Source organism: Musca vetustissima, unplaced genomic scaffold, assembly GCF_032173495.1.
Source record: "Musca vetustissima isolate MV318-11 ecotype Yass unplaced genomic scaffold, APGP_CSIRO_Mvet_v1 utg16480, whole genome shotgun sequence".
In the NCBI taxonomy this organism is placed as follows: Eukaryota; Metazoa; Arthropoda; class Insecta; order Diptera; family Muscidae; genus Musca; species Musca vetustissima.
This window is the reverse complement of record NW_026889297.1, coordinates 73,868-99,438: the sequence shown is the minus strand read 5'-3', so window position 1 is coordinate 99,438 and position 25,571 is coordinate 73,868. Positions and strand designations below refer to the sequence as shown.

The 25,571-nt window shown below is 35.1% G+C and overlaps 1 protein-coding gene across 1 annotated transcript in view; it reads left to right on the top strand.

The window, feature by feature from the left end:
- The window catches only part of LOC133336987 (uncharacterized), a gene marked incomplete at its 5' end in the record, with an annotated part of 34,840 nt that extends 10,567 nt beyond the window's left edge, over nt 1-24,273 (top strand). Inside the window, one exon of the mRNA XM_061545251.1 lies at nt 23,050-24,273. Within this exon, the coding sequence (XP_061401235.1) occupies nt 23,050-24,273 (1,224 nt within the window). The remainder of the gene's footprint in view (nt 1-23,049) is intronic.
- Nucleotides 24,274-25,571: the final 1,298 nt, after the last annotated feature.

The following is a 25,571-nucleotide window of genomic DNA, read 5'->3' as shown; positions in this document are numbered from 1 at the left end:
ACCTTGCCCATCTTATTATATTGCCCATTCCAAACCTCGTTCAAATTCTAAGATGGGGAATATCGATTGACTCCTTCTGGAACCTCCACACAGGGACTAGATCTAAATGCGGCTATAGTTCATTATCGAACCTTACGTTCTAATTTTTAATCTAGCTATCCTCCGCAGGTGAAATGATTACTACAGAGTCTTAGAACCAAATTCAAATCGCGGAACAAATCAGATAACTTTTTTAATATAAAAAAGGGGGTTATATGGGGACTACCCCAAAATGGGGGCGAATATTAATAATTTTTGGTAGGGAGATTTGTTACCATATACGACTACAAAATATCAAATTGCAGCGAATTCGGTTCATAAACGCGCTCAAGAACCCAAAAATACCGAAAATTGGGGGTACCCTTATATGGGGGCTATCCGAAAATATGGACCTATATTCATAATTTTTTGTGGAGATATTTTGTACCTATTAAGAACTCAAAATACTAAATTACAGCTAATTCGGCGGAAAAATACGAGCAAAACCCCCAAAATACTGCGAATTAGGAGGTGCCGTTATATGGGGGCTACCCAAAATACCGAAAATTTGGGGGTGCCCTTATATGGGAGCTATGCCTAAACGTGGACCGATAAAGCCCATCTTCGAACTTGACCTGCCTGTAGACAAAAGAATTTTGGCGATCTATCTCCATTCGTTTAGACGCTAGAGTGATTACAACAGACAGACAGACAGACGGACATGGCTATATCGCCATAGAATTTTACGCTGATCAAGAATATATATACTTTATAGGGTCGGGAATGATTATTTCGATGAGTTACAAACGGAAAAACAAAATTAATATACCCTCCATACTATGGTGGAGGGTATAAAAATAGATTGGGGAGGCATATATACGGTTCTTGATGGATATGAGCATATGAGATTTAAAAGCTTTCAAAATATTCACCCTTTGTAGGGGAGGAGCTAGAAGGAGTGGACCGATAAGTCCCATCTTGCATTATACAGGTTAAGTTAAAATATTAGGATGTCAAGGTTTGGTTCAAATCCGATGGTCTGTTCCCAATTAATTTTCAGCAAAATTAAGACCATTTTGTGGAGGAGGTACCAGAAGGAGTTTGAAAGAAATATTACTATGTGCACAGCTTGGACCAAATCGGACATTCCATTCGCTTTATATTAGATTAAGGAATATTCAATATGTTGACACTTTATATGAGAGGTACCAGAAGAAGAGGACCGATAGGATTGGTAAAAATATTGCGTTGTGCAAAGTTTGGATGAAATTGGCTATTGCGTTCGCTTCATATGAGATTTACAAGTTTTGAAAATATTGACCCTTTGTTGATCATTTTGTGGGGTAGCTTGATTTAAGTTTGGAAGAAGTAACTGTGGTAATGCGTTTTTTCACTTTTTTTTTTAAATTTAAATTCTAGAAGTTATCTTATTTAGAGAAAATTTAAATGGTCTGTCTTAAATATTTCGAACTCAATCGGGATTTCGGGAAAGTTGGACATTGCTATGACGACATAAACGCAAATTAAGAATATATACTTATCTTCTGGTAGTCGTCGGTTTAGGGCTGTTAAGACTATTAAAATACACCAAATCCGAGATAAAATTAGATTATTTTACAATAACAAAATCTGACTTTTACAGTTGAACAAACGAAAATCGAATTAAATCTATTAAATATTATTTCTAATCTATTAATATACAATTTATGCCCCAAATAGTTATGGCTTAAAATTAAGCTTCAAATATAAAAATACGAAAACGTATGAATTTTATGCATTAGTAACAAAAGAGTATTAAACATAAAACCATACTGAAAACGCAACAATTGCAGCTACACAAAAATTATTAACCTTACTTTGACCAATTTTAGATCGATCGTTCGTTCGTGCAACAACTTTAACTTCTTTAATTCTCTCTGCTTTCCGCGCACAGGCCTCGCATGTTTCATTTATTCTATAAAAAGAGCTGAGGATAAAGGAAAAAATTCCAACAATTACTTATGAACAAACTAATTGAAAATCTTGTCCACAGATTTGGACACTTGCAGCATAGTGGACACGCAGCTATGAAAAACAAGAAATACCAATAACAAAAATACAACAAAATATTCGTTTGCGAATACATATCTGATGTGTAGTAGTTATTTATGGAAAAGCACAAGATTGTTCAATTAACAACAAGTGCTCGGAGACATTTCAAATCAAAAATTGAATTTCAGCTAGTGTAGCATATAACAAAAGTTCGGATATCACAGGCCCAACAAGTGGGCAACAATCTGTAATCAAGCAAGCAGCCAGCCAAACAACCAAACTGCCACCAACAAAAAGTGGTTATGCGTAACAGAAACAAACGGACGAAAACAATACAACTGACAATTTCAATTGTTGTTGTTTTTTTTCTTTTGAAATAAAAAACATTAAAAACTCGCCCAAAACTGCTCTAGATGGCAATCCTAATGAACAGCAACTTTTGTAGACAACATTATCTTTTTTTGTTTTGCTGAGTTTCTTTTCATTTATAATTCTGATCTGAACATAAAATCTCCAGCCAAGTGGTGGTCGGCAGTAGTGGTGACTAGTAGTAGTAAGTCATTGACAACTTCATAGCAGATTGTCCAAAAAATGAAGTTGTTTTTTCTTTTCTTGTTCAGTTTTTGGTTCTCTCAGCTAAGATCAAGGATTTGATTTTGCTAGTCGCGTACAAGGCGTCCCAGCTATAAAAGGCTTAAAATGTTCATTTGTTGGTAATCGAGTGACTAATCACGTAAGAAACAAAATATAAAACTTTTTTCAGAATTCCATATGTTATTAAAAGTGGATCAAGATCAAGTAGACAATTTGTTCATTGAATCATTGAATGAAGTAACTAGTTACTCTTCAGTTCTCAGTTTCTCGACAAGGACAATAGATACGAAATGCATACTACATATTGCAGCTGGCAAATTTTATGTCATTTACTTCCAGTAATGTCGAGAAGATTATCTGAAAGTATATATTTTTAATTTCCACCACGCTGCTACAATTTCTGAAACAATTTAGGTGATTTGTTGTATCTAGCCTTGATATTGCTCCCCATTCTCCAAGTAATATGTTTATAAGTAAGCATTTTGGGATTCCATAGCATAAACATAGGGCGACGGGGATTAATTCCGCATTTTTTAGAGCTTTATATTTCAGTACTTACTTAACATCAGATAAAAACATACGAGACATTTTTCAGTTTTGTAAAAAATCAGATTCGCATATGATTTGACACATTCGTCACCCATAAGCGTAGTCCAATATTTATTACTGGTATCAGTCTGTTTAGAATTTATATCCTCCAAAGATAATATTTTATTGTAATATGTGGCTCAATTTTTGGCGTTTAAGGATATATTTTCTAGCGCGGACGTTGACGTCTCAAGTCCACACACAACATCAGACACAGATTTGTATACCCTTCACCACACTGTGGTACAGGATATTATGTCTTTGTGCATATGTTTGTAACAGGCAAAAGGGAACGAGATAGACACATGGCTCCTTTTGAGAATATGCATAGAATCACTTTCTGAGTCGATTTACGCATGTCCGTCCGTTCGTCTGTCCGTCCATGTATTTTTGTGAACAAAGTACAGGTCGCATTTATGATCCGATGTGGATGAAATTTGGCATAGGTCACTTATTTGGCCCAAGGACGAACCCTATTGAAATTGGGAAAAATCGGTTCAGATTTAGATATAGCTCCCATATATATTTTCGTCCGATTTAATGTATTTGGTGCACCAAAGTCCCTATATATCTTTCGATTTGCACGAAATTTGGTATAACGTTCTGAATTGGGCCTAGAGTGATGTCTGCCAAATTTCGTGAAAATCTGCCATATATAGTTTCGTCCGATATACTGTAAATGGTGTACCAAAGTCCCTATATATCTTTCGATTTGCACGAAATTTGGTATAACGTACTGAATTGGGCCTAGAGTGATGTCTGCCAAATTTCGTGAAAATCGGTCAAGATTTAGATATAGCTCCCATATATAGTTTCGCCCGATTTCATGTAAATTTTGCACCAAAATCCCTATATATCTTTCGATTTGCACGAAATTTGGCATAACGTACTGAATTGAGCCTAGAGTGATGTCTGCCAAGTTTCGTGAAAATCGGTCCAGATTTAGATATAGCTCCCATATATAGCTTCGTCCGATTTCATGTAACTTGTGCACCAATGTCCCTATATATCTTTCGATTTGCACGAAATTTGACATAACGTACTGAATTGAGCCTAGAGTGATGTCTGCCAAGTTTCGTGAAAATCGGTCCAGATTTAGATATAGCTCCCATATATAGTTCCGTCCGATTTCATGTAAATGTGCACCAAAGTCCCATATATCTTTCGATTTGCACGAAATTTGGCATAACATACTGAATTGATGCTGGAATGATGTGTGCTGAGTTTCGTGAAAATCGATTCAGATTATGATATATATATTTTCGTCCGATTTAATCCAAATAATGTACCAAGTTCTTACGTTGCATAGCGTTTTGAATTTAATCCAGAATAATGTGTGCCAAGTTTAGTGAAAATCGGTTGAGATTTAGATGTAGCTCCCTTATATTATACATTGATTTTAAGTAATTGACGCACCAAAGAACCAATAGGAACAAAACGTTCTGAAATGTATAACAACCTGTGACAAGTTTGTTTGAAATCGCTTAATATTTGGTTAGAGCTTCCATATATATGTTCGCCCGATTTCAAGTAAATTGGACATCAAACTCCTCATGTTAGTCAGATTGACATCAAATTTTGCACATCGTACAAAATTGAGCATAGAATAACGTAGTTGCGTTTTCTAGAAGTACAGAGATAGCCCAACGGATGACCTATTTATATTTGTTTGAAGTCGATTTACATACGTAATGGATAGATCTAGGTAGATTCACATTTAGATAAATACCACATATTTTATTTCATCCAATTTCATGCTAATAGTCCTGTTTAATATACCCATAGTGGTGAAGGGTATCATATAGTCGGCCCCGTCCGACTTTACTACTTTCCTTACTGGTTTCTTCTTGTTCTTAGCATAAATACTAATTTAAAGACTATAAATGTCGCGTGAGTGACCGAGAAAAATCCTTCGCAAATAAAGGATATGCCAAATTTTGAAAAGTGCAATAATGATGCTTGGTATCTCTTATTCATGTAAAGAATATTAAAAGTTGAAAATATTTCCACAATTCGGAGAGTTTTCCCATTATTAGCAATTACGTTTAAAGTCATGTATATTTGAAGTCGCGTAAGTGACCGATCTTTTGTGGCTTTTATCTCAATAGTTAAAACCCGGAGGCTCCCAAATTTTTTTTTTACCACTGATAGTACTCCTAGAAAAAATATAAAAAAGTTCAATTTTGATGTTGCCTGTGAAAGTCGTGTAAGTGACTGCGGAAGTGCCCATATTCACACATGGCTAAAATAATAAGTACATCTTTGTACTCGCCTTTTTTTTCGGAAAACGTATAAACTGCGTTACATTTCGAAACTCCTATTTGTAATCGTTGACGTAACAAGCAAAAACCCGAAAACAAGTAACAATATTTTGTTTTTGTGCCCCTTTCGTGAAAAAGTCCTAAATTAAACCAGTAAGGCAAACCGAAGGATATATATTGACTTTGATGCACCATTTTCATTAAATCGGAGGAAAATATATATGGGTGATATATATAAATCTAAATCAGTACGCTGTGCCAAATTCCGTGCAAATCGAAATATATATAGAGACTTTGATAAACCATTTACATTAAATCGGACGAAAATATATATATGAGCTATATCTAAATCTGGACCGATTTTCAGGAAACTTAACACACATCATTCTAGAACAAATTCATTACGCTGTACCAAATTTCGTTCAAATCGAAAGATATATAAGGACATTGGGTCACCATTTACATGAAATCGAACGAGAATATATATGGGAGCTATATCTAAATTTGGACCAATATTCAGGAAACTCAACACGCATCCTTCTAGACCTAATTCATTACGTTATGCCAAATGGGAGCTAATCTAAATCTGAACCGATTTTCAGGAAACTTGGCACACATCAGCCTAATTCATTACTCTCTGCCAAATTTTGTGGAAATTGAACGATATATAGGGACTTTGGTACACACTTTACATTAAATTGGACGAAAATATATATGAGAGCTATATCTAAATCTGGACTGATTTTCAGGAAACTCGACACACATTAGTCTAGACCTAATTCATTACGCTATACTAAATTTCGTGCAAATCGAAAGATATATAGGGACTTTGGTACACCATTTACATTAAATCGGACGAAAATATATATGGGAGCTATATCTAAACCAGAACCGATTTTTCTCAATTTCAACAGAGTTCGTCCTTGGGCCAAATAAGTGACTTATGCCAAATTTCATCCAATTCGGATCATAAATGCGACCTGTATTTTGTTTACAATTTAACATGGACAGACGGTCGGACGGACGGACGGACGGAAAGACGGACATGCGTAAATCGACTCAGAAAGTGATTCTATGCATATTCTCGAAAGGAACCATGTGTCTATCTCGTTTCCTTTTGCCTGTTACAAACATATGCACAAAGACAAAAATCTGGAAGTTTGTTTCAGTTATCCGATGTTCTCACTTAAGCGGAGTTCGATTAACTGAAAAAATTTTCAGTTATCCGAACTTCTCATAAGCGAACAATTTTACAGTTTAAGGAATATCAATAATTCATATTTTATATCGAATACGTAGGTTTCGAAATTTATGAAAATAGACGATTGAAATTGAAACTGGTTGACATGTTCACAGCTAAAGGGATTTTTATTATGAACTGTCTTTTGTATGCGTGTTATTAAAATGCCCGGCTTGTAACGAATCTCACATATTATGTGGTCTATAATATTTATGATTGATTGTTGATTGAAAACGGAAAATATCGGTCCATGTTTTTGAAAAGGTTTCATACTAGCCGTTTTAAGTCTTTTTAATAGCTGACTTGTCTATAATATGGGGTTGTGAATAAGTAACATATTTCTTTGCAATATTTGTTTCAAGTTTGAGTCTCATCTTGAAGGCTTTAAATAATAACTGAGAGTAGTAAAAAGTGGACGATCTCCTCAAAATTTTGTTAATTATATGGGACCTCGTTTTAACATTTCCCCTATGAATGGTACATTTTGTAGCATATCTTGGTACATCTTTGTTACTTGTATATCAAATATAGGAATGCGGAACAGATTTTTTGCGAAATTTCCAAATGGGTTAAAAAGTTTGGCCGCACGAATTAAACGTTCTTCGACGTTACATTTTTAATTGCAGAAAATATCTGTTATGGTGTTGAAAGCCCACAGATATTATTCAGACAGATGTGATTCCTCAATGCAAAATATTCTGTCATTATCTTTCATTCTCATGATTGTCAGTAATACGGAGTGATTTGAAAGGACATTGCAATATTTGACTCCAAAAGCTATTTCAGTTATCCGATATTTTCAGTTATGCGAAGTTTCACTTATGAGGAGTAAATTGTGGGCGATTAACCTGAAATATAATGGTACAGGAAATCATTTTCACTTATCCGATATATTTCAGTTAAGCGACTTACAGTAAAGCGGAGTCAACTGTATATCTAAATCTGAACCGATTTCAACAAAACTTCGCATATGTCTATCTGGTCCCAACTCAGTACGAAGCGCATAATGTAGTTTCAATCGGACAAACCGTTGAAGTTTCGTGCACCATTTATATAAAATCGCACGAAACTATATATCGGAGCTATATCTAAGCCTATTTCCTCATCAATCTGGACCTAGTTCAGTACGTTGCAAAAAAATTGTTCTCATTCAGACAATCTTTGGGTGTTTGGTGCACTGTTTACATAAAATCAACAAAACTTCACTGACATCAAGCTGGACCTAATTCAGTACGCTGTGCAAAATTTTGTGTCAATCAAAAAAGAGTTTGGTGCGCCAATTAGGTAAAATCGGAAGAGAATATATATGTACATCTGAACCGATTTTCTTCAATTTCAATAGGGTTCGTCCTTGTGCCAAATAACATGCATAAATCAACTCAGAAAGTGATTCTATGCATATTCTTAAAAGGAACCATGGGTCTATCTCGATTTCTTTTGCCTGTTACAAACATGCGCACAAAGATATATACTCTGTACCACAGTGGGGTGAAGGGTATAAAAAGGGGGTTATATGGGGACTACCACCACTACGGACGAATATAAATAATTTTTGGAGAGAGCTTTGTTGCGATGCGATTACAAAATACCAAATTACAAGGAATTCGGTTGAAAAATGCGTTCAAACCCTCAAAATACCTAAAATTTGGGGTAACATTATATGGAGTCTATTAGAAAAAGTGGATCAATAAGAACTCAAGGCAAAAAAAATTAGCTAATTCGGTTGAAAAAACGCCCTGAGGAATCCCAACATACCGAAAATTGGAGTGTGCCCTTAAATGGAGGCTACCCGAAAAAATTTACCTATATTTACAATTTTTAGTGGATAAAATTTATTCCCAATAAAAAAACGCGCCGAAGAACCCCAAGTTAACGAAAATGTCTAAACGGCTGCAGACAAAACACTCTATGCAAAATGTTGGCGATTTATCTCAATTCTCTTAGAGGAAAGATTGATTACAACAGACAGACGGGCATGTTTACATCGCCATCAAATTTTACGCTGTTCAAGAATATACTAAGGTGAATTGTATAAAAATAAAAAAAAAAAATACGAATAAGTAAGGTTCGGAATAACAAGATTTTACTGTATATTTACTGTTCGAAGTTGCTGTTATATGGGATTCCGAGTTAATGGAGAATAAAAACATATTTGCAGGAAATGTTAAGAATAGACCATTGTTTAAAAGGCCTATTAGATAAAAATACCTATAAAGGCCTCTCGTCGATAGAAGGCATATAAGGGCTTGATTAATGGCTTATAAAGGCTTCTGTAGTCGGTCAAAGGCCTATAAAGGCTTCTATCGTTCATAAAAGGCTTCTATCGTTCATAAAAGCTATATATATGCTTTAATCGTTGATTGAATTCGTATAAATGTTTATAAAAGGCCTATCAAAACATCCATTTTCGATAAAGGGCCTGTAGGCTTCTACACATCTTTGGAGATGTACACCTTGTGGATATCATTGTGGGATAATCATCTTTACTGGCGCCCTTACTTGGCTTCAGTGGGGACCAGGAAGAATATGGGTTATCGACAAATTTGAGACTTCAGTTGACTATCTAGCAGTTTTAACCAGAGTTTGCTGGTGCCCAACACTCTTATAGCATGTCGACTTCTCGATTAACCCCTACCAGTATCGCTAAATGAACAATCATATTCTCCGATTATTGTCTGAAAACTGAAAAACTACAAAAGCATATTTAATTTTTCATTCAATTATATTAAACAATTACTTTCCTAGAAAATATTTTTTTGTATCGCCACAATGAAAATATTGACTTTATGAAATGTGCGTTTTTCATATTTCCAACGAAAATTATACAAACCAATATGTGACATATGCAAGCAATACCCAAAAAAAAAAAAACAGCAGTTCCACCAAAAAAATCGAACAACACATGAAGTGAAAGAATTGTGGCCAATTTATATGGAATGCACCATGCCGCTTTGCACATGTATGAGTGAATTTCATATCAATACATTTTATTAATGTAACCACATTAAGTTGTTAATAACATACTAATTAAAATTAATTACATTACATTTGGTGCGACATGCCTAAATGAACATAACAACCAAAAAATGTGCCGTTAAAATGTGAAATGTGCTAAGTCGAAAGGATAAATGGGAAAATTTCAATTTTAATATGACTTGTCTTTAGTGAAATCGAAAGAGGAATATTTTTGTAAAAAATATCCTCCTTTGATCTCGAGTCCTTGCACTTTTTCCATTTTGGATTTCTCAAACCGCAATATAAATGCCACAGGACAAGATTTTTTGACTTCCAAATATTCTAAAAACTGACGCTGTAGGGATGTTTAAAGTCAAAAGTTTATGCGGATAGATCTGATACGATTCCGGTCTTTTGACACAGGCAAAATTTCATATAGTACATAATTATCAATGAATGCCCTCTCATATGATATTAAACATTTCACATTCTACCTCAAACCCACTGTCAAGAACAAAATCTCAAAGTTCTAACATCAGCCTTTTCGTCCGAGTGTCGATGAATCACCAAAAAGTCTTTTCATCTATCAACTCTTTTATATATCGATTTCCGACTTAATCACTTTTACCATTTAATTGTGCAAAACAAAGTTGACTTATTCACCATTCAATATGTTTTATTATGTTGTTCGTTCTTTAATATATGTTGGTTGTTTTTTTGTTTGTTTGATTTCAAATTAATGTTGGCAATTAAGATTTCTTTATTTCACACCCATTTTTTTCACTCTGTCCTCTCTCTTTTACCCGTGAAAAAGAAACCCTACCAATCATTTCAACGCACAAGCCACAAATTAACATCGACCCAACCAAGTACAGACATTCACAACAACACCAACAAAAAACCCGCGAACCCAAATTGAAAAAAATCTCTTAAAAACTTTTGCAAATTGATTTCTTTACCAATCGTTTTTATTTCGTCCAATTTTTAATTCGAATGTTTTTATTTTTATTTTTTTCTGATTTAGCGACTGCACCAAATTTAAATTAAACACCCATATTTAGTGATTGTTAATTGACACTCATACGCATACAAAGTTTAATCGCAGCTGTTTGTGTTTATGGCTTTGTTGTCGTTGTTTTCTCTGCAGATATATGTTATGTATATACATACAACAACAACAACAAAAATAATAAAAAAACGAATACATCACACGTTTAATTTAAATTGTATCAGGAGACCTATTTGTTATAAATGTTATTTTTATGTTTTTAGTTGTTGCATTGCCCTACACCATATTGAGTGGTGTTATTAGTTTATTACACTAATAACACCATGTGACTAATGGGAATTCACTGATAGCACATTATTATTACACTTATGTAGAATATTTTCAGGCATGGTTCATTGTTGTTTGGACTATATTTGACATATTCCGTTTGTAGTCCAAATAACAATCCAATATATACAAAATTAATCTATATATGTCTATCACACTATAAGATAATTCCGCTGTGCATAGAGCAGTGTATTTGCATATCTGGCCTGTAATAATACTCTACACATGGCATAACTATACAAGGTTGTCTCAACCCTTCTTAATATGGAATTCACATATCAATTTCAAATAAAACCAGTAAGGAAAGTAGTAAAGTCGGACGGGGCCGACTATATGATACCCTTCACCACTATGGGTATATTAAACAGGACTATTAGCATGAAATTGGATGAAATAAAATATGTGGTATTTATCTAAATGTGAATCTACCTAGATCTATCCATAAAGTATGTAAATCGACTTCAAACAAATATAAATAGGTCATCCGTTGGGCTATGTCTGTACTTCTACAAAACGCAACTACGTAATTCTATGCTCAATTTTGTAAGTTGTGCAAAATTTGATGTCAATCTGACTAACTGAGGAGTTTGATGCCCAATTTACTTGAAATCGGGCGAAAATATATATGGAAGCTCTATCCAAATATTAAGCGATTTCAAACAAACTTGTCACAGGTTAGGATATACTAATTTCAAAACGTTTTGTTCCTATCAGCCTATTGGTTTCTTGGTGCGTCAATTACTTAAAATCAATCTATAATAAAAGGGAGCTATATCGAAATCCGGACCGATTTTCTCGAAACTTGACAGACATCACTCTAGGCTCAATTCAGTACGTTATGCCAAATTTCGTGCAAATCGAAGGATATATAGGGACTTTGGTGCACCATTTACCTTAAATCGGACGAAACTATATATGGGAGCTATATGTAAATCAGGACCGATTTTCCCGAAACATGGCAGACATCATTCTAGGCTCAATTCAGTACGTTATGCCAAATTTCGTGCAAATCGAAAGATATATAGGAACTTTGGAGTACCATTTACATGAAATCGGACGAAACTATATATGGAACCTATATCTAAATCTGGACCGATTTTCTCGAAACTTGGCAGACATCACTCTAGGCTTAATTCAGTACGATATGCCAAATTTCGTGCAAATCGAAAGATATATAGAGAGTTTGCGGCACCATTTACATGAAATCGGACGAAACTATATATGGGAGCTATATAGAAATCCGGACCGATTTTCTCGAAACTTGGCAGATATCACTCTAGGCTCAATTCAGTACGTTATGACAAATTTCGTGCAAATCGAAGGATATATAGGGACTTTGGTGCCCCATTTATATGAAATCGGACGAAACTATATATAGGAGCTATATGTAAATCAGGACCGATTTTCCTGAAACTTGGCAGACATCATTCTAGGCTCAATTCAGTACGTTATGCCAAATTTCGTGCAAATCGAATGATATATAGGGACTTTGGGGCACCATTTACATGAAATCTAACGAAACTATATATGGAAGCTATATCTAAATCTGGACCGATTTTCTCGAAACTTGGCGGACATCACTCTAGGCTTAATTCAGTGCAGTGTGCCAAATTTCGTGCAAATCGAAAGATATATAGGGACTTTGGAGCACCATTTACATGAAATCGAATGAAACTATATATGGGAGCTATATCTAAATCTGGACCGATTTTCTCGAAACTTGGCAGACATCATTCTAGTCTCAATTCAGTACGATATGCCAAATTTCGTGCAAATCGAAAGATATATAGGGATTTTGGGGCACCATTTACATGAAATCGGACGAAACTATATATGGGAGCTATATCTAAATCTGGACCGATTTTCACGAAACTTTGCAGACATTATTTTAGATCTAAATGATTAAAAGGGAGCTATATCGAAATCCGGACTGATTTTCTCGAAACTTGACAGACATCACTCTAGGCTCAATTCAGTACGTTATGCCAAATTTCGTGCAAATCGAAGGATATATAGGGACTTTGGTGCACCATTTACCTTAAATCGGACGAAACTATATATGGGAGCTATATGTAAATCAGGACCGATTTTCCCGAAACATGGCAGACATCATTCTAGGCTCAATTCAGTACGTTATGCCAAATTTCGTGCAAATCGAAAGATATATAGGGACTTTGGAGTACCATTTACATGAAATCGGACGAAACTATATATGGAACCTATATCTAAATCTGGACCGATTTTCTCGAAACTTGGCAGACATCACTCTAGGCTTAATTCAGTACGATATGCCAAATTTCGTGCAAATCGAAAGATATATAGAGAGTTTGCGGCACCATTTACATGAAATCGGACGAAACTATATATGGGAGCTATATAGAAATCCGGACCGATTTTCTCGAAACTTGGCAGATATCACTCTAGGCTCAATTCAGTACGTTATGACAAATTTCGTGCAAATCGAAGGATATATAGGGACTTTGGTGCCCCATTTATATGAAATCGGACGAAACTATATATAGGAGCTATATGTAAATCAGGACCGATTTTCCTGAAACTTGGCAGACATCATTCTAGGCTCAATTCAGTACGTTATGCCAAATTTCGTGCACATCGAATGATATATAGGGACTTTGGGGCACCATTTACATGAAATCTAACGAAACTATATATGGAAGCTATATCTAAATCTGGACCGATTTTCTCGAAACTTGGCGGACATCACTCTAGGCTTAATTCAGTGCAGTGTGCCAAATTTCGTGCAAATCGAAAGATATATAGGGACTTTGGAGCACCATTTACATGAAATCGAATGAAACTATATATGGGAGCTATATCTAAATCTGGACCGATTTTCTCGAAACTTGGCAGACATCATTCTAGTCTCAATTCAGTACGATATGCAAAATTTCGTGCAAATCGAAAGATATATAGGGATTTTGGGGCACCATTTACATGAAATCGGACGAAACTATATATGGGAGCTATATCTAAATCTGGACCGATTTTCACGAAACTTTGCAGACATTATTTTAGATCTAAATGATTAAGCTGTACCAAACTTCGTGCAAATCGAAAGATATATAGGGACCGTTTACATGAAATCGGTTAAATATATATATGGGAGCTATATCTAAATCTGAACCGATTTTTCCCAATTTCAATAGGGACCGAATATGTGACATATGCCAAATTTCATCCAATTCGGATCATAAATGCGACCTGTACATTGTTTACAATTTAACATAAATCGACTTAGAAAGTGATTCTATGCATATTCTCAAAAGGAACCATGTGTCTATCTCGTTTCCTTTTGCCTGTTACAAACATATGCACAAAGACATAATACCCTGTACCACAGTGTGGGGCGGGTCCCCTTAAAGGAGGGCCGCGCTGACCCTTCCCAACTAAACTTTCTTCGGATTTATATTCCTAGCCTGGGCAATATTTTGTCATATTTTTGCAACCAATTAACTGCTTAGAGGTCAACAGATCCTCTGTCTTACCCTGGCATCTTTTCCGAATTATATTTACGAATTTATTTTGCTCGGAGTGAATATAGATCGATCATTATCAGAACAGCCATTCTAATTAAATGGCCAGTTCCCCTTCCCCGTATTAAGCTTATTGTATTCGGTTTATAATTGTGACCTCTAGAGCGACTAAAAAACCAAAAATATTATTTTTGGTCGATTTCATCTCCTAATTCGCATCTAATCATCACCGAAAAATATAAACGTCATCGTTGGCAATAACCGGAACTTCGTGCAAAATTTACATACATACAGTACATACAGTACAGTACATACAGCCATATTATTGGTATCAATTTAAAGGTCGACCACTCCTCTTGGATATTCCGTTATCTTCTACGGGCTACGTTCTTAAGAAATATACATGCCATACAATGCAATTTTTTTTTCATTTTTGACACAAAAGTTTGGGTCCATTTGACCCGCTAAGTATTGAACGATTCTTATGAAAAGAGCCATGATCGTTCATTGGTCAAATTATAATGTACAGACGTTCGGACGGACACACATCGTTGGATGGTCTTGGATCAATATTTAGCGGCGTTACAAACTCTTGGTGCTACACAAAGCTATAATACCCTGACAACATAGTTGTGTAGGGTATAAGAATGGACCGATATATCCCATTTTTAATACCAAACATTCGGATAAGGATGGTGTTGGTCAAATGATGCTACTATGGTCTAAGAAAGCAATTTAGAGAAAAGACCACGATGGCTAGGCCATATTGTACGAATAATTGAGTATGCTCCAGCTCAAAAGACGTATAATCGGTCAATATATAGAGGACTAAAAAGACAAAATTGACGAAATTTGCATTCTAGTGTACAAGTTCATTCCGGGAAGGCGTGTCATTCTCTCAAAGGGGAAATGTTAACCGGGAAGACATGTCATTATCTCAAAGAGGAAGTGTTAACCTTTAATCTGATACCAATTATTTTGATGTCAGAGGTCCGAAATGGGAGATATTGTGAAATTTGTAAGATGGTCTGGATATTCTAATATTATGTTGTATTAACATTATTACAATAGAGATAAAGAAAGGTTTATGTGCTTGGTTTTAAAAACGTGACATATTTCTTGGTATCATATCGTTATGGAGGGGGTTCATAACCCCATCATTTTCGAAATTTTCCCATTGAAAAGGCTATTATCTGAGTCGTTTATTTTGAAAGTGATGTGATAGAGTTTAATATTTTGGTCTCTTATTAGTCAAAAAACTTCTCACGAAATATTACCGATATTGGTTTAACGGTACTCACCGATTTTTTGGTATTTTGAGGATCTTTGACATTCTCATTGGGTTCTAAATCTCACTACCAACCAGTAAGAAAAGTAGTAAAGCCGGGCAGACTGACCATATGATACCTTTAGCCACATTTGGTATATTGAACAAACTTAAATATGTAATATTTGACTCATAATAATCTATGCACATGCTATTCTGCAACCTATGGTAACTTTTATGTTATTCGAGCCGATTTATCGCCGTTTGTGTGTAATGGGTCAAACGTTTTGCAAAATGTAACTTTAGGTCTTCATTTCACCATTTAATTAATATCGGACGAAAATATATATGGGAGCTATATCTAAAGCTAACATCGGATGAAAATATATATGGGAAATATATCTAAATCATTTCCTCGAATTTCAATAGGGTTCGTCCTTGAGCCAAATGTATGAGTTGTGTCAAATTTCATTTCATTGCATGTTACAAAAATATGCACAAAGACATAATACCGCATACCATTGTGCGGTGGATATAAAAATTATCAATGTTTGGATACATTTCAGGGTATTCATCATATAATACCAGCATTTAATAGTTTATTTTCGGTTTGTTGTAATCACTTTAGCATCCGAAGAAATCCCTTTACAAAACTAAAAAATATACATCTATTGAATATCCCATTATAAGCCAATTCATTTGAAATGTTGATAATAATTTTTATATAGGGTATCATAGAGTCGCCACAATTGAATTTATTTAAATCCATTAGTTTTTTATCATTTGTCTCCAACTGACATTATTTCATATCTATTACACTTTGCTACTCGAGTTGCATTCAATGTGAAATAATTTTTCGCAGTTTAATATGACACTTTATAGAGGGGCCCGGTTCTGTTCGTTATTATTTGTTTCTCTGTTTTGGTTGCAGGCCTTTTTCCAGTTTGTCTTGAAATATGTGGGGGCTGACAGTTCATTAAAATGAAATAATTCTAATAAATGTTAAATTTGCAAATTTCTGACATCCACTGGGTGAAATGATTGATGATGGAACAGAAATTAGGCTTTTGTAACTAATCGCATGCCACAGGTGTCACGTAACTGGTGCTGGTGTCAGCCAGCAGTGGCATTGGCGTGAGAAAGACAACATTTTTACATTTAGTGAATTGGGTGCGAAGCAACAAATTAGTTAACCAATGATTTGACTTTTAACCCACACAGGATTTGTATTAATAGATTCAGTAGATAAATGGACTGGGAAATTATTTAAAAAAAGTTACCGTTATGTTTAGTTTTTTTTAATAAAAATATATTTTATAATGTAGTTAAAGGATAGACATTTTATTATTTGTTAAATCAAAGGTTTTATTACAGCATAATATAGTTTGTATAGTTCGCTTTTTTATATGAAGGATTTTCCGATTAAGGTTGGATTGACATAAATTAAGTTTTGTTTTTATTAAATCGCTTCAGATGTTGATATTGATACTGATATAGCTATTTTGAACTAATTTCACTAAATGATGCATTACAGGCCTTATGTTTTGCATAACGTTCTAACTTGAGTCTAGAATGAAATGTGTCAAGTTTGCTTGGCTATTTCGAGAACGGAATATTTTGTGTTTATTTTTTATGGAAGCTACAAAAAAAATTGGGCCAATATTTATTGCTTTTGGAAGAAGTTTTAGTACCCAATGAGAACCAAAATGCAAAATTGCAGAAATTCGTGCTCAAAATCCTCAAATCACTGAAAATTGTAGTACGGAGATTAAGTACATCCAATTTGATTGAAATCCGTATTTTGAATAACGAAATTTTAGGATGTCATTTTAATGGGGATGTTAGCATGATGATAACAGACGACAGATATGACAAAATCGACTTCGAATTTTATCTTGATAATATATATTTTTTAGAGTTGGAATAAGTTACAAACGGAATGCTAAATATGGTGGAAGAGGGCTAATGAGGGTATATACACTTTGATACGGTGAAACCCCATGTGTTTTTTGGACCAAATCCGTTTCAGAAAAATCTGGAGTCCGTCTGTTTGTCTGGCCGAATGGTGCGCACGATAACTCTCGAAGGGAATAATCGATTTTATCCAAACCTTGAACATCTTAATATTTCTTCCAAACTTAGTTTAAGTTGGTCCACTCCTTCTGGTACCTCCCCCACAAAGTTGACCCAAAATGCCAAAATCAGGCGAAGGGAATGTCCAATTTGAACCAAACATTGCACAACCTATTATCTTTACCAAGCCTAGAAGATGGGATCCATTAATGATGGGACCCATTGATCGACTGCTCTTGTACCTCCCCCACAAAGGTTTAAAATCTATATACATATGTATGTATATATAAAAATGAATTGCTGTTCGTTAGTCTCGCTAAAACTCGAAAACGGCTGAACGGATTTTTCTTATCATAGTCTTGAAATGTTCATGGAGCTTCAGGGAAGGTTTAAAAGGTGAAAAAATTTTGAAAATCGCGAAAAATTTGCAAAAAAATATTTTGCAGCATATTTGCATTTCCACGAATTTATTATTGAGCTATTTTTATTACACCACGTTGTAGTTATTATTTTGAGATATTTTGGGCGAAAACTGGTCTATTCCTTTAAGCCTTTATTTGTCAATTATAATTGACATTTAGAAAATATTATTTTTTTTTTCAATTGGATTGACATTGTATTGAAATTTTTATTGTAAGAATTTTAAAAATAATTGAGAAGTATCATTGAAATTACACGTTTTCCATAGAATGCCCGTGCATTTGGGACAAATGCAAGGGTGAAAATCAGACGACATGCGGAATAGATTTCTGATTCTAAGATCCATGCCCAAGATTATTTTCTTAAAATAATAATAATAGTTCCATAGGGACATTTTATTTCTTAAAGTACCTAAAATGTTGCTATGCCACGGGAAATCAAGTGGCACCATTAAATGATGTTTATTTGCCTAATCGTTGGTTAGTATCTTGAACTTATCACAGAGAAAACTAATATACCACTCATTTGCTGCAAGACAGGCATAACTCAAAAAACGTGTTTTTCGAATTAATGACGATTGTTCGCTATAATAGACCTCATGTTGTGTAAAAAAATCATATGAATCTTTCTTGCACACTCTAATTGAGAATCTGTAGAAGTTCCTCTGTCCCATATAAAGTGTGAGTAAATTGAAAACTTATAATACATTTTCTGCAAAATCGCTGTTTTAATTATGCCTGTCTCGCAGCAAATGAGCGATATGTACGATGATATTTTCTGTTCATATCAAAAGTGATGTTACCTATTCGTATTGAACCTGTGACTATAAAATTACAAACACCTCAATGTCAGGATATCTAATAACATGTAAAAATGTTGTTAAAATCAAACTTTTTATATCTTCTCATATGTATATTCCTTAAATCTGTCGGGATATTCATATTGATACAATGTTACAACACTATTAATGTTCCAATTATAGACACACAATAATGTTCAAAATTATAGACATTCAGGTTGGAAAAAGGGGGAAAGAAGAAGTACCGAAAATTAAACGCTAAATATGCATGGGATACTCTATGAGAAAATTCTGTCAAAGTCTTCACAATTCCAGAATGGAGTGGGACCTGTATGTAGGAGCTTGGACCTAAATAGAAATGTTTCCACATAAATGTGTGTTACCCCTAAATATGCCGTTATGGTATATTATAGCTACTACAATGAGAATGGATATATATTAATTTTTGGAAGAAAGATTTGACACCACATGAAAAAATACCAAACAATGGGCGATACTATTATATGGGGCTACACGGAAAATTTTACCAATATTGCTAATTTTTGGTCAAGAGGTTTTGATCATCCCAAATAAACATTACAGCCACACTGGAGCAAACTTCCCAAAATGCCGAATATATGGGAGCTACCCCAAAGGGTGAAAAAATGTAGATAATTTTAGTGCGATTCATTCTACCAAATAACAACCAAATGCCAAATTACAGCCGATTAGATTTAAAAACGTGTGGTGGATTTACACAGCATCAAAAAATGTGGGGTACTATTGGATGGGGGATATTTGGAAGCTTGGGCGAATATAAAATTACACCCAAACACCGAATATTAAGGGATACCGTTATATGGGAGCTATCCGAATATTTGGGTCAATATTGATATTATTAATTAGAGAGATTTTCTGCTCAATAAGTATTCCTAATACATATTACATTATGAGCAATTCTGTTGAACATTTTCAATATCAAATATCTTATAAGTAGTAGAAATGTATGTTGGAGGGTATAAAAACAATCCTAAAATTCCGAAAATTAGACATAAACAATATTGCTAGGCAAGACAACGTTTGCCGGGCCCGCTAGTTTTTAATATTTATGAATCCAATATCAAACGAATGGAATGTCCGATTTGAACCAAATTTTGCACAACCTATTATATTTATCAACCCCACATCAAGTGTGAAGATAGGAGCCATTGGTGTAAATTGGTGCAATCCTTCTGGTACCTCCACCCACAAATTGGCAAAATTGTGCTAAAAATTAATTTTATAATAAATTACAAACGGAATATCCGATTTTAACGAAACATTGTACAACGTATTATTTTTATAAAGCCTAGATCAAGTAGGAATTTGGGGCCCATTGGTCCACTCCTTCATGTACAACCTATTTTCTTTACCAAGCCTAAATCAAATCCGAATATGGGAATAATTGGTCCATTCCTGCAGGTACCCAAAAGGGTCAAGTTTTTCAACGAATTTTAATGTGTGTAAATCGGCCGGCAACACTGACTGACACTTTTTTACATGTTTTGGGTAAAAAAATATACCGACCTGTAACATCGGACGTCAAGGTATCCACTACATAACGGTGCTTCCAAAATTAACTTTGCCATTTTACCGAAATGATCACTTTAAACACTGTACGTGATTATATCCAAATTAGGTCATCATTGATTCTCATTTAGACGTAGTCCCCTCTCTATTAGTAAGTCCCATCTTCATGTACTTTTGTGGTCAAAGTACAGATCGCATTTATGATCCGATTTCGACGAAATTTGGCACAGGTCACTAATTTGGCCATGGACGAACCCATGTTGATATTGGAGAAAATCGGTTCAGATTTAGTTATAGCTCCCATATACATATTTTTGTCCGATTTTATCTAAATAGTGCACCAAAGTCCCAACATTTGTCCGATTGAGACAAAATTTTGCACAGCGTACTGAATTAGGTCTAGTTTGATATCTGTGAAGTTTTTTTGTTTTAATCGGTTGTGGTTTAGATATAGCTCTCATATTTATTTTCGTCCGATTTAATGTAAATGGTCCTCCAATGTCCCAATATATATTCCGATTTGCACGAAATTTGGCATAGCGTACTGAATTAGGTCACTTTGATGTCCGTGAAGTTTTTGTTAAAATCGCTACCGATATACCTCCCATATATATTTTGTTCCGATTTTATTTAAATGGTACACTATATATTTGTCCGATTAAAACAAAATTTTGAAAATGAAATTGTGGCAGTGTATTGTGCTGCAGCACACAAATGCTGTATGCCACGATTGCTCAGTTAGATCCAGATTCACCTATAGCTTCCATAAATAATTTTGCTCGATTTCATACAAATGATACACCAAAGAATCCAAGTCTTCCCGATTGGCATGTGATTTTTTAATAGATTTCAGAATGGTATGTGTAGATTTCACATAACATTCTGATTTCAGAGTAGTTCACACTTTAATTTCGTCCATTCCATTTCAATTCTCCTTCAAAGATGCTATGTCTGTTCTATCGAGAGTATATTATACATAGGAGCATCTCTCGCATATACCCAAAATGACGAAGGGTATCATATAGTGAGCCCGTCCGGCTTTTGAACCTTCCCTAATGGTTTTAATATTTTGATTTTTTTAGTCAACATTTTTAACCAAGTTGGGCTTAATTTAGCTTTTGCAGTTATTTGTATGGCCTCCCCGTAACATTCCCGATTTTTGGTCGTTCAAAGATGCCGATATGTTTTCCTACCGAATATGTCGTAATTTTGTGTTTAGCGTTGTCATTATGTAGTAAATTTTCCTCCCAGAAATAACAAATATTGATCTACCTTTTGCTGTAATCCACCTTATTTTTACAGTCCAATTTTTGATATTTTCAGAACGCAACAGTATTTTATTGAGGTTATCTTTCTTCTAAGACGTTTTGAGGAATATACAAATATTAATATTCGATTTAGAAGCTTCTAAGCTTCGTAGGACACCTCTTACTTACTTTTTCCAATTAATTCCGATTTTAATGTTCCAATATTAAATGTCAGATAACCCAGGCAATACAATATCCTTCAGCTCAATTTTAAAGCTAAAATGAGTCAGCGAACATTTAGAACGAACACCCATAAACAGTTTTCGGATCATAAAAGCCTAATATGGTACTGATACTACAACACATTTTGACATAGCTTTCTGATTGACACTTGCCTTGCAACAAGTGTGGCATGACACAACCTTCCAATTTCCTTCCATTTAAAAATGCAGTGACCATTAACCATATCGTCAATGTGACAACAAAGTGAGACCTCTCCTAATTTTCCGTCAATAGAAATTTATCCATGTCGACATGATTTTATGACATGGCGAAGTTGTTGAATAGAAATCCGCAAAAACTCACAAAACATACATACGACAAATACACGGCACGCATGCGTGGTGGCGTTGGTGGAACACCAATGCCCGCATAGCAAATTCCAAAACGCCAAGAGAGAGGGAGAGAGCAAAACAATTTTCCCATTGAGTTTAATTAAAATGTCCGTTTTGGATGATTGCCTTGGCCTAATTTTTTCTGTTAAGCTTTAGAATATGTCGTTTTTGTTGTTTTTGCTGGTTGTGATTAAGCTTTTTTGTTCCACAGAAGAAAAAAAACAGAGTGAACAATTCAGCTAAAGATAGAGATGGAGAAAAAAGTGTTTCACAATTGTTGCCACATAAATTTGCCAAGATTAAAAAAATAGAAACGCACACACACACATACTCTCACATAGATTCTGTTCACAATTCCAACTGCCTGAGAACAAGGTGTGGTAAAACTCCACACCAGGGGTTATGCGATCAAGCGACATCAACAACACTAAAAGTTTCTATCTTTGTTTGTTTGCTTGTTCATTTGTTGGAGCAAAGTGCGTCTCAAGCCGCCATAGAACCATTGCGTAATATTGATAGAGCATTAATTTCAATTTTTTGTTTGTTTCATTTATCATTGCCCAGGTACACCCAGAATATGCCTTCAGCTATGGCGTCAAAGATCTGCATACCGGCGATGTTAAATCTCAGTGGGAATCGCGTGAGGGCGATGGTGTCAAGGGTCATTACAGTGTACTGGAGCCAGACGGCTCCATACGCACCGTCACCTACACAGCAGATGCCAAATCGGGTTTCAATGCCATTGTTAAGACAGTGGGTGCCAATTCACATCCTGTCACCGACTCACCACATGCCATAGATGCAAAAAGTGATGATACCTCACAATCGAAAATCAATCACTATAGCAAAGATCAGGAACACATTGTGTTGAGTTCGGATATTAAACCTCTTAAAAAGCCCATAGAGGATCTAACACACTCACATCCGAAAATACCCAGTTTGATTGAATTTAAACCACATGCCCGTATTCGGCAGGTGCCCATGGAATTGGAACCGGGCATGCGAGAACGTTTACAGGAGGCCCGTGATAATTATTACAAAGAATTGGCACAAAATAGTTTCCAACCATCGGGCGCCATTTCACCGAGTTATGATTCACATCAGGATAATGATTGGAAAGCTGTAGTGGGTCTTAGCCAAGGTTATCAAAATATCGAAGATTATCTGCACCCAGTGCCCTCGTCATCAAACCACTACAACAATGAGCCCTTACAGCCAATAGCCAAGCCTTCGTATAAACCACAAAGACATACCGAATTCATTGCTTCAAAACCGCATTATCCACAACAACAACAAATTGTACAACAACAACATACTCAACAACATCCACAACAACATCCTCAACAACACCAGCAACATCAATATCCCCAGCGCTATCAAATAACCGCTCCAGCATATCCAGATCCTCAAAGTAATGCCATACCATTCAACAGCAAGAAGACGGGTGTAAAGACTACTCTTGGCCTTAAGCACTACGCCTCCCTGCCCCACAAATATCTTAATCACAAACCACGACATGATTACTCAGCCTATTTCCAACGCGGAGGTGGGAAGAAACCTCGCAAATTGGAACCTAAAATTCCCTCAAACTTGGATCTTCTGGAAATCGGCGAAGAAGAGGATGATGATGACGTTGAAGTTGAGCAAAACGCTGCCTCCGCCAGTCTGGTCCAGTCGATGGTGAAACGTGATAAGAAACACATGGTACCCATGTATGCCGGTCACTATGCACCCTGGAATTCTGTGCAACAAAAGAAACAAAATACCCGTCCCTATCGACGTCTATGAATGCTATGAATTGTTATTTATTGTTGTGTAGAGAGTATAGTATTGAAAACTCACAGGATGTGAGCTAAAATGCAAAGAAGTATAAGTTATTTTTGTTAATAAATGCAAAAAAAATATATATTCTGGATTTTTTAATTTCTTTCAGTGGCATTTCTAAAATTATTGATAATCGGGTTTTGAACTCCATTTTATAAAAAACAATAATTATGTTTATTTGCATTTTAACTCACAGAACAGTGTATGTTATGCCTTTACTTTTCTATTTAGTTATTAGGTTTTTTGATTTACTTAGATTTACGTTTTAATTTAAATTAATTTATTGCATTTTCCATTTGTTTAAAATTAAGATTCTTTTATTACAATAAAATCAGCATTGTTGTAGTGGTTTCCTTTGTTGTTTAATTGTTTAAGGAAACATTTTGCGGAGAAATTGTGACAATCGACCATTATTGGTAAGTTTTGGCCACCCATTGAGAACTCAAAACGTCAAATTAGATCCAATTCGTCTAGAAAATGTACCCAAATATTCTCAAAATTCCGAAAAATAAGAATACTGTCGTTATATGAGGCCTACCCCGAAACTTTATTCAAAAAGCTTGAAAAATGCTGAATATTTGGTGGTGCCATTAACAAGGACCAATATATCCTAGAAATAGTAGTAACGTATATTTCAAAGCTTTTCAACAAACAGACATACAGCAGTCGACATGAAATGTAAGTCAAGATGGACTGTGCGGGTCACAAAAAATATTCCTATAAAAATATAGTGACCGGAAAAAATAGCCCGCTATTTGCATTCCATTTTAAAGGGTAGCCCCCATATGAAGGTACATCTCAAATGTTGGCCTTTTAAGGAGTTTGGACATGTTTTTTAATTAAGTGGGCTGATATTTCATATTTTGTGTCAATTTTGGCACAAATTTTACGGTAGCCAACCATTTTATTGTTCCCAATACCTTAGGGGATTTGGGCAGGGTTTTCCCATCGTATTCCGTCTAATTTAACATTTTGTATTTTTATACCCTTCACCACACAGTGGTACAGGGTATTATGTCTATGTGCATATGTTTGTAACAGGCAAAAGGAAACGAGATAGACCCATGGTTCCTTTTGGGAATATGCATAGAATCACTTTTTAAGTCGATTTAAGCATGTCCGTCCGTCCGTCTGTCCGTCTGTCCAAGTATTTTTGTGAGCAAAGTACAGATCGCATTTATGATCCGAATTGGATGAAATTAGGCACAGCTCATTTGTTTGGCCTAAGGACGAACCTTATTGAAATTGGGAAAAATCGGTTC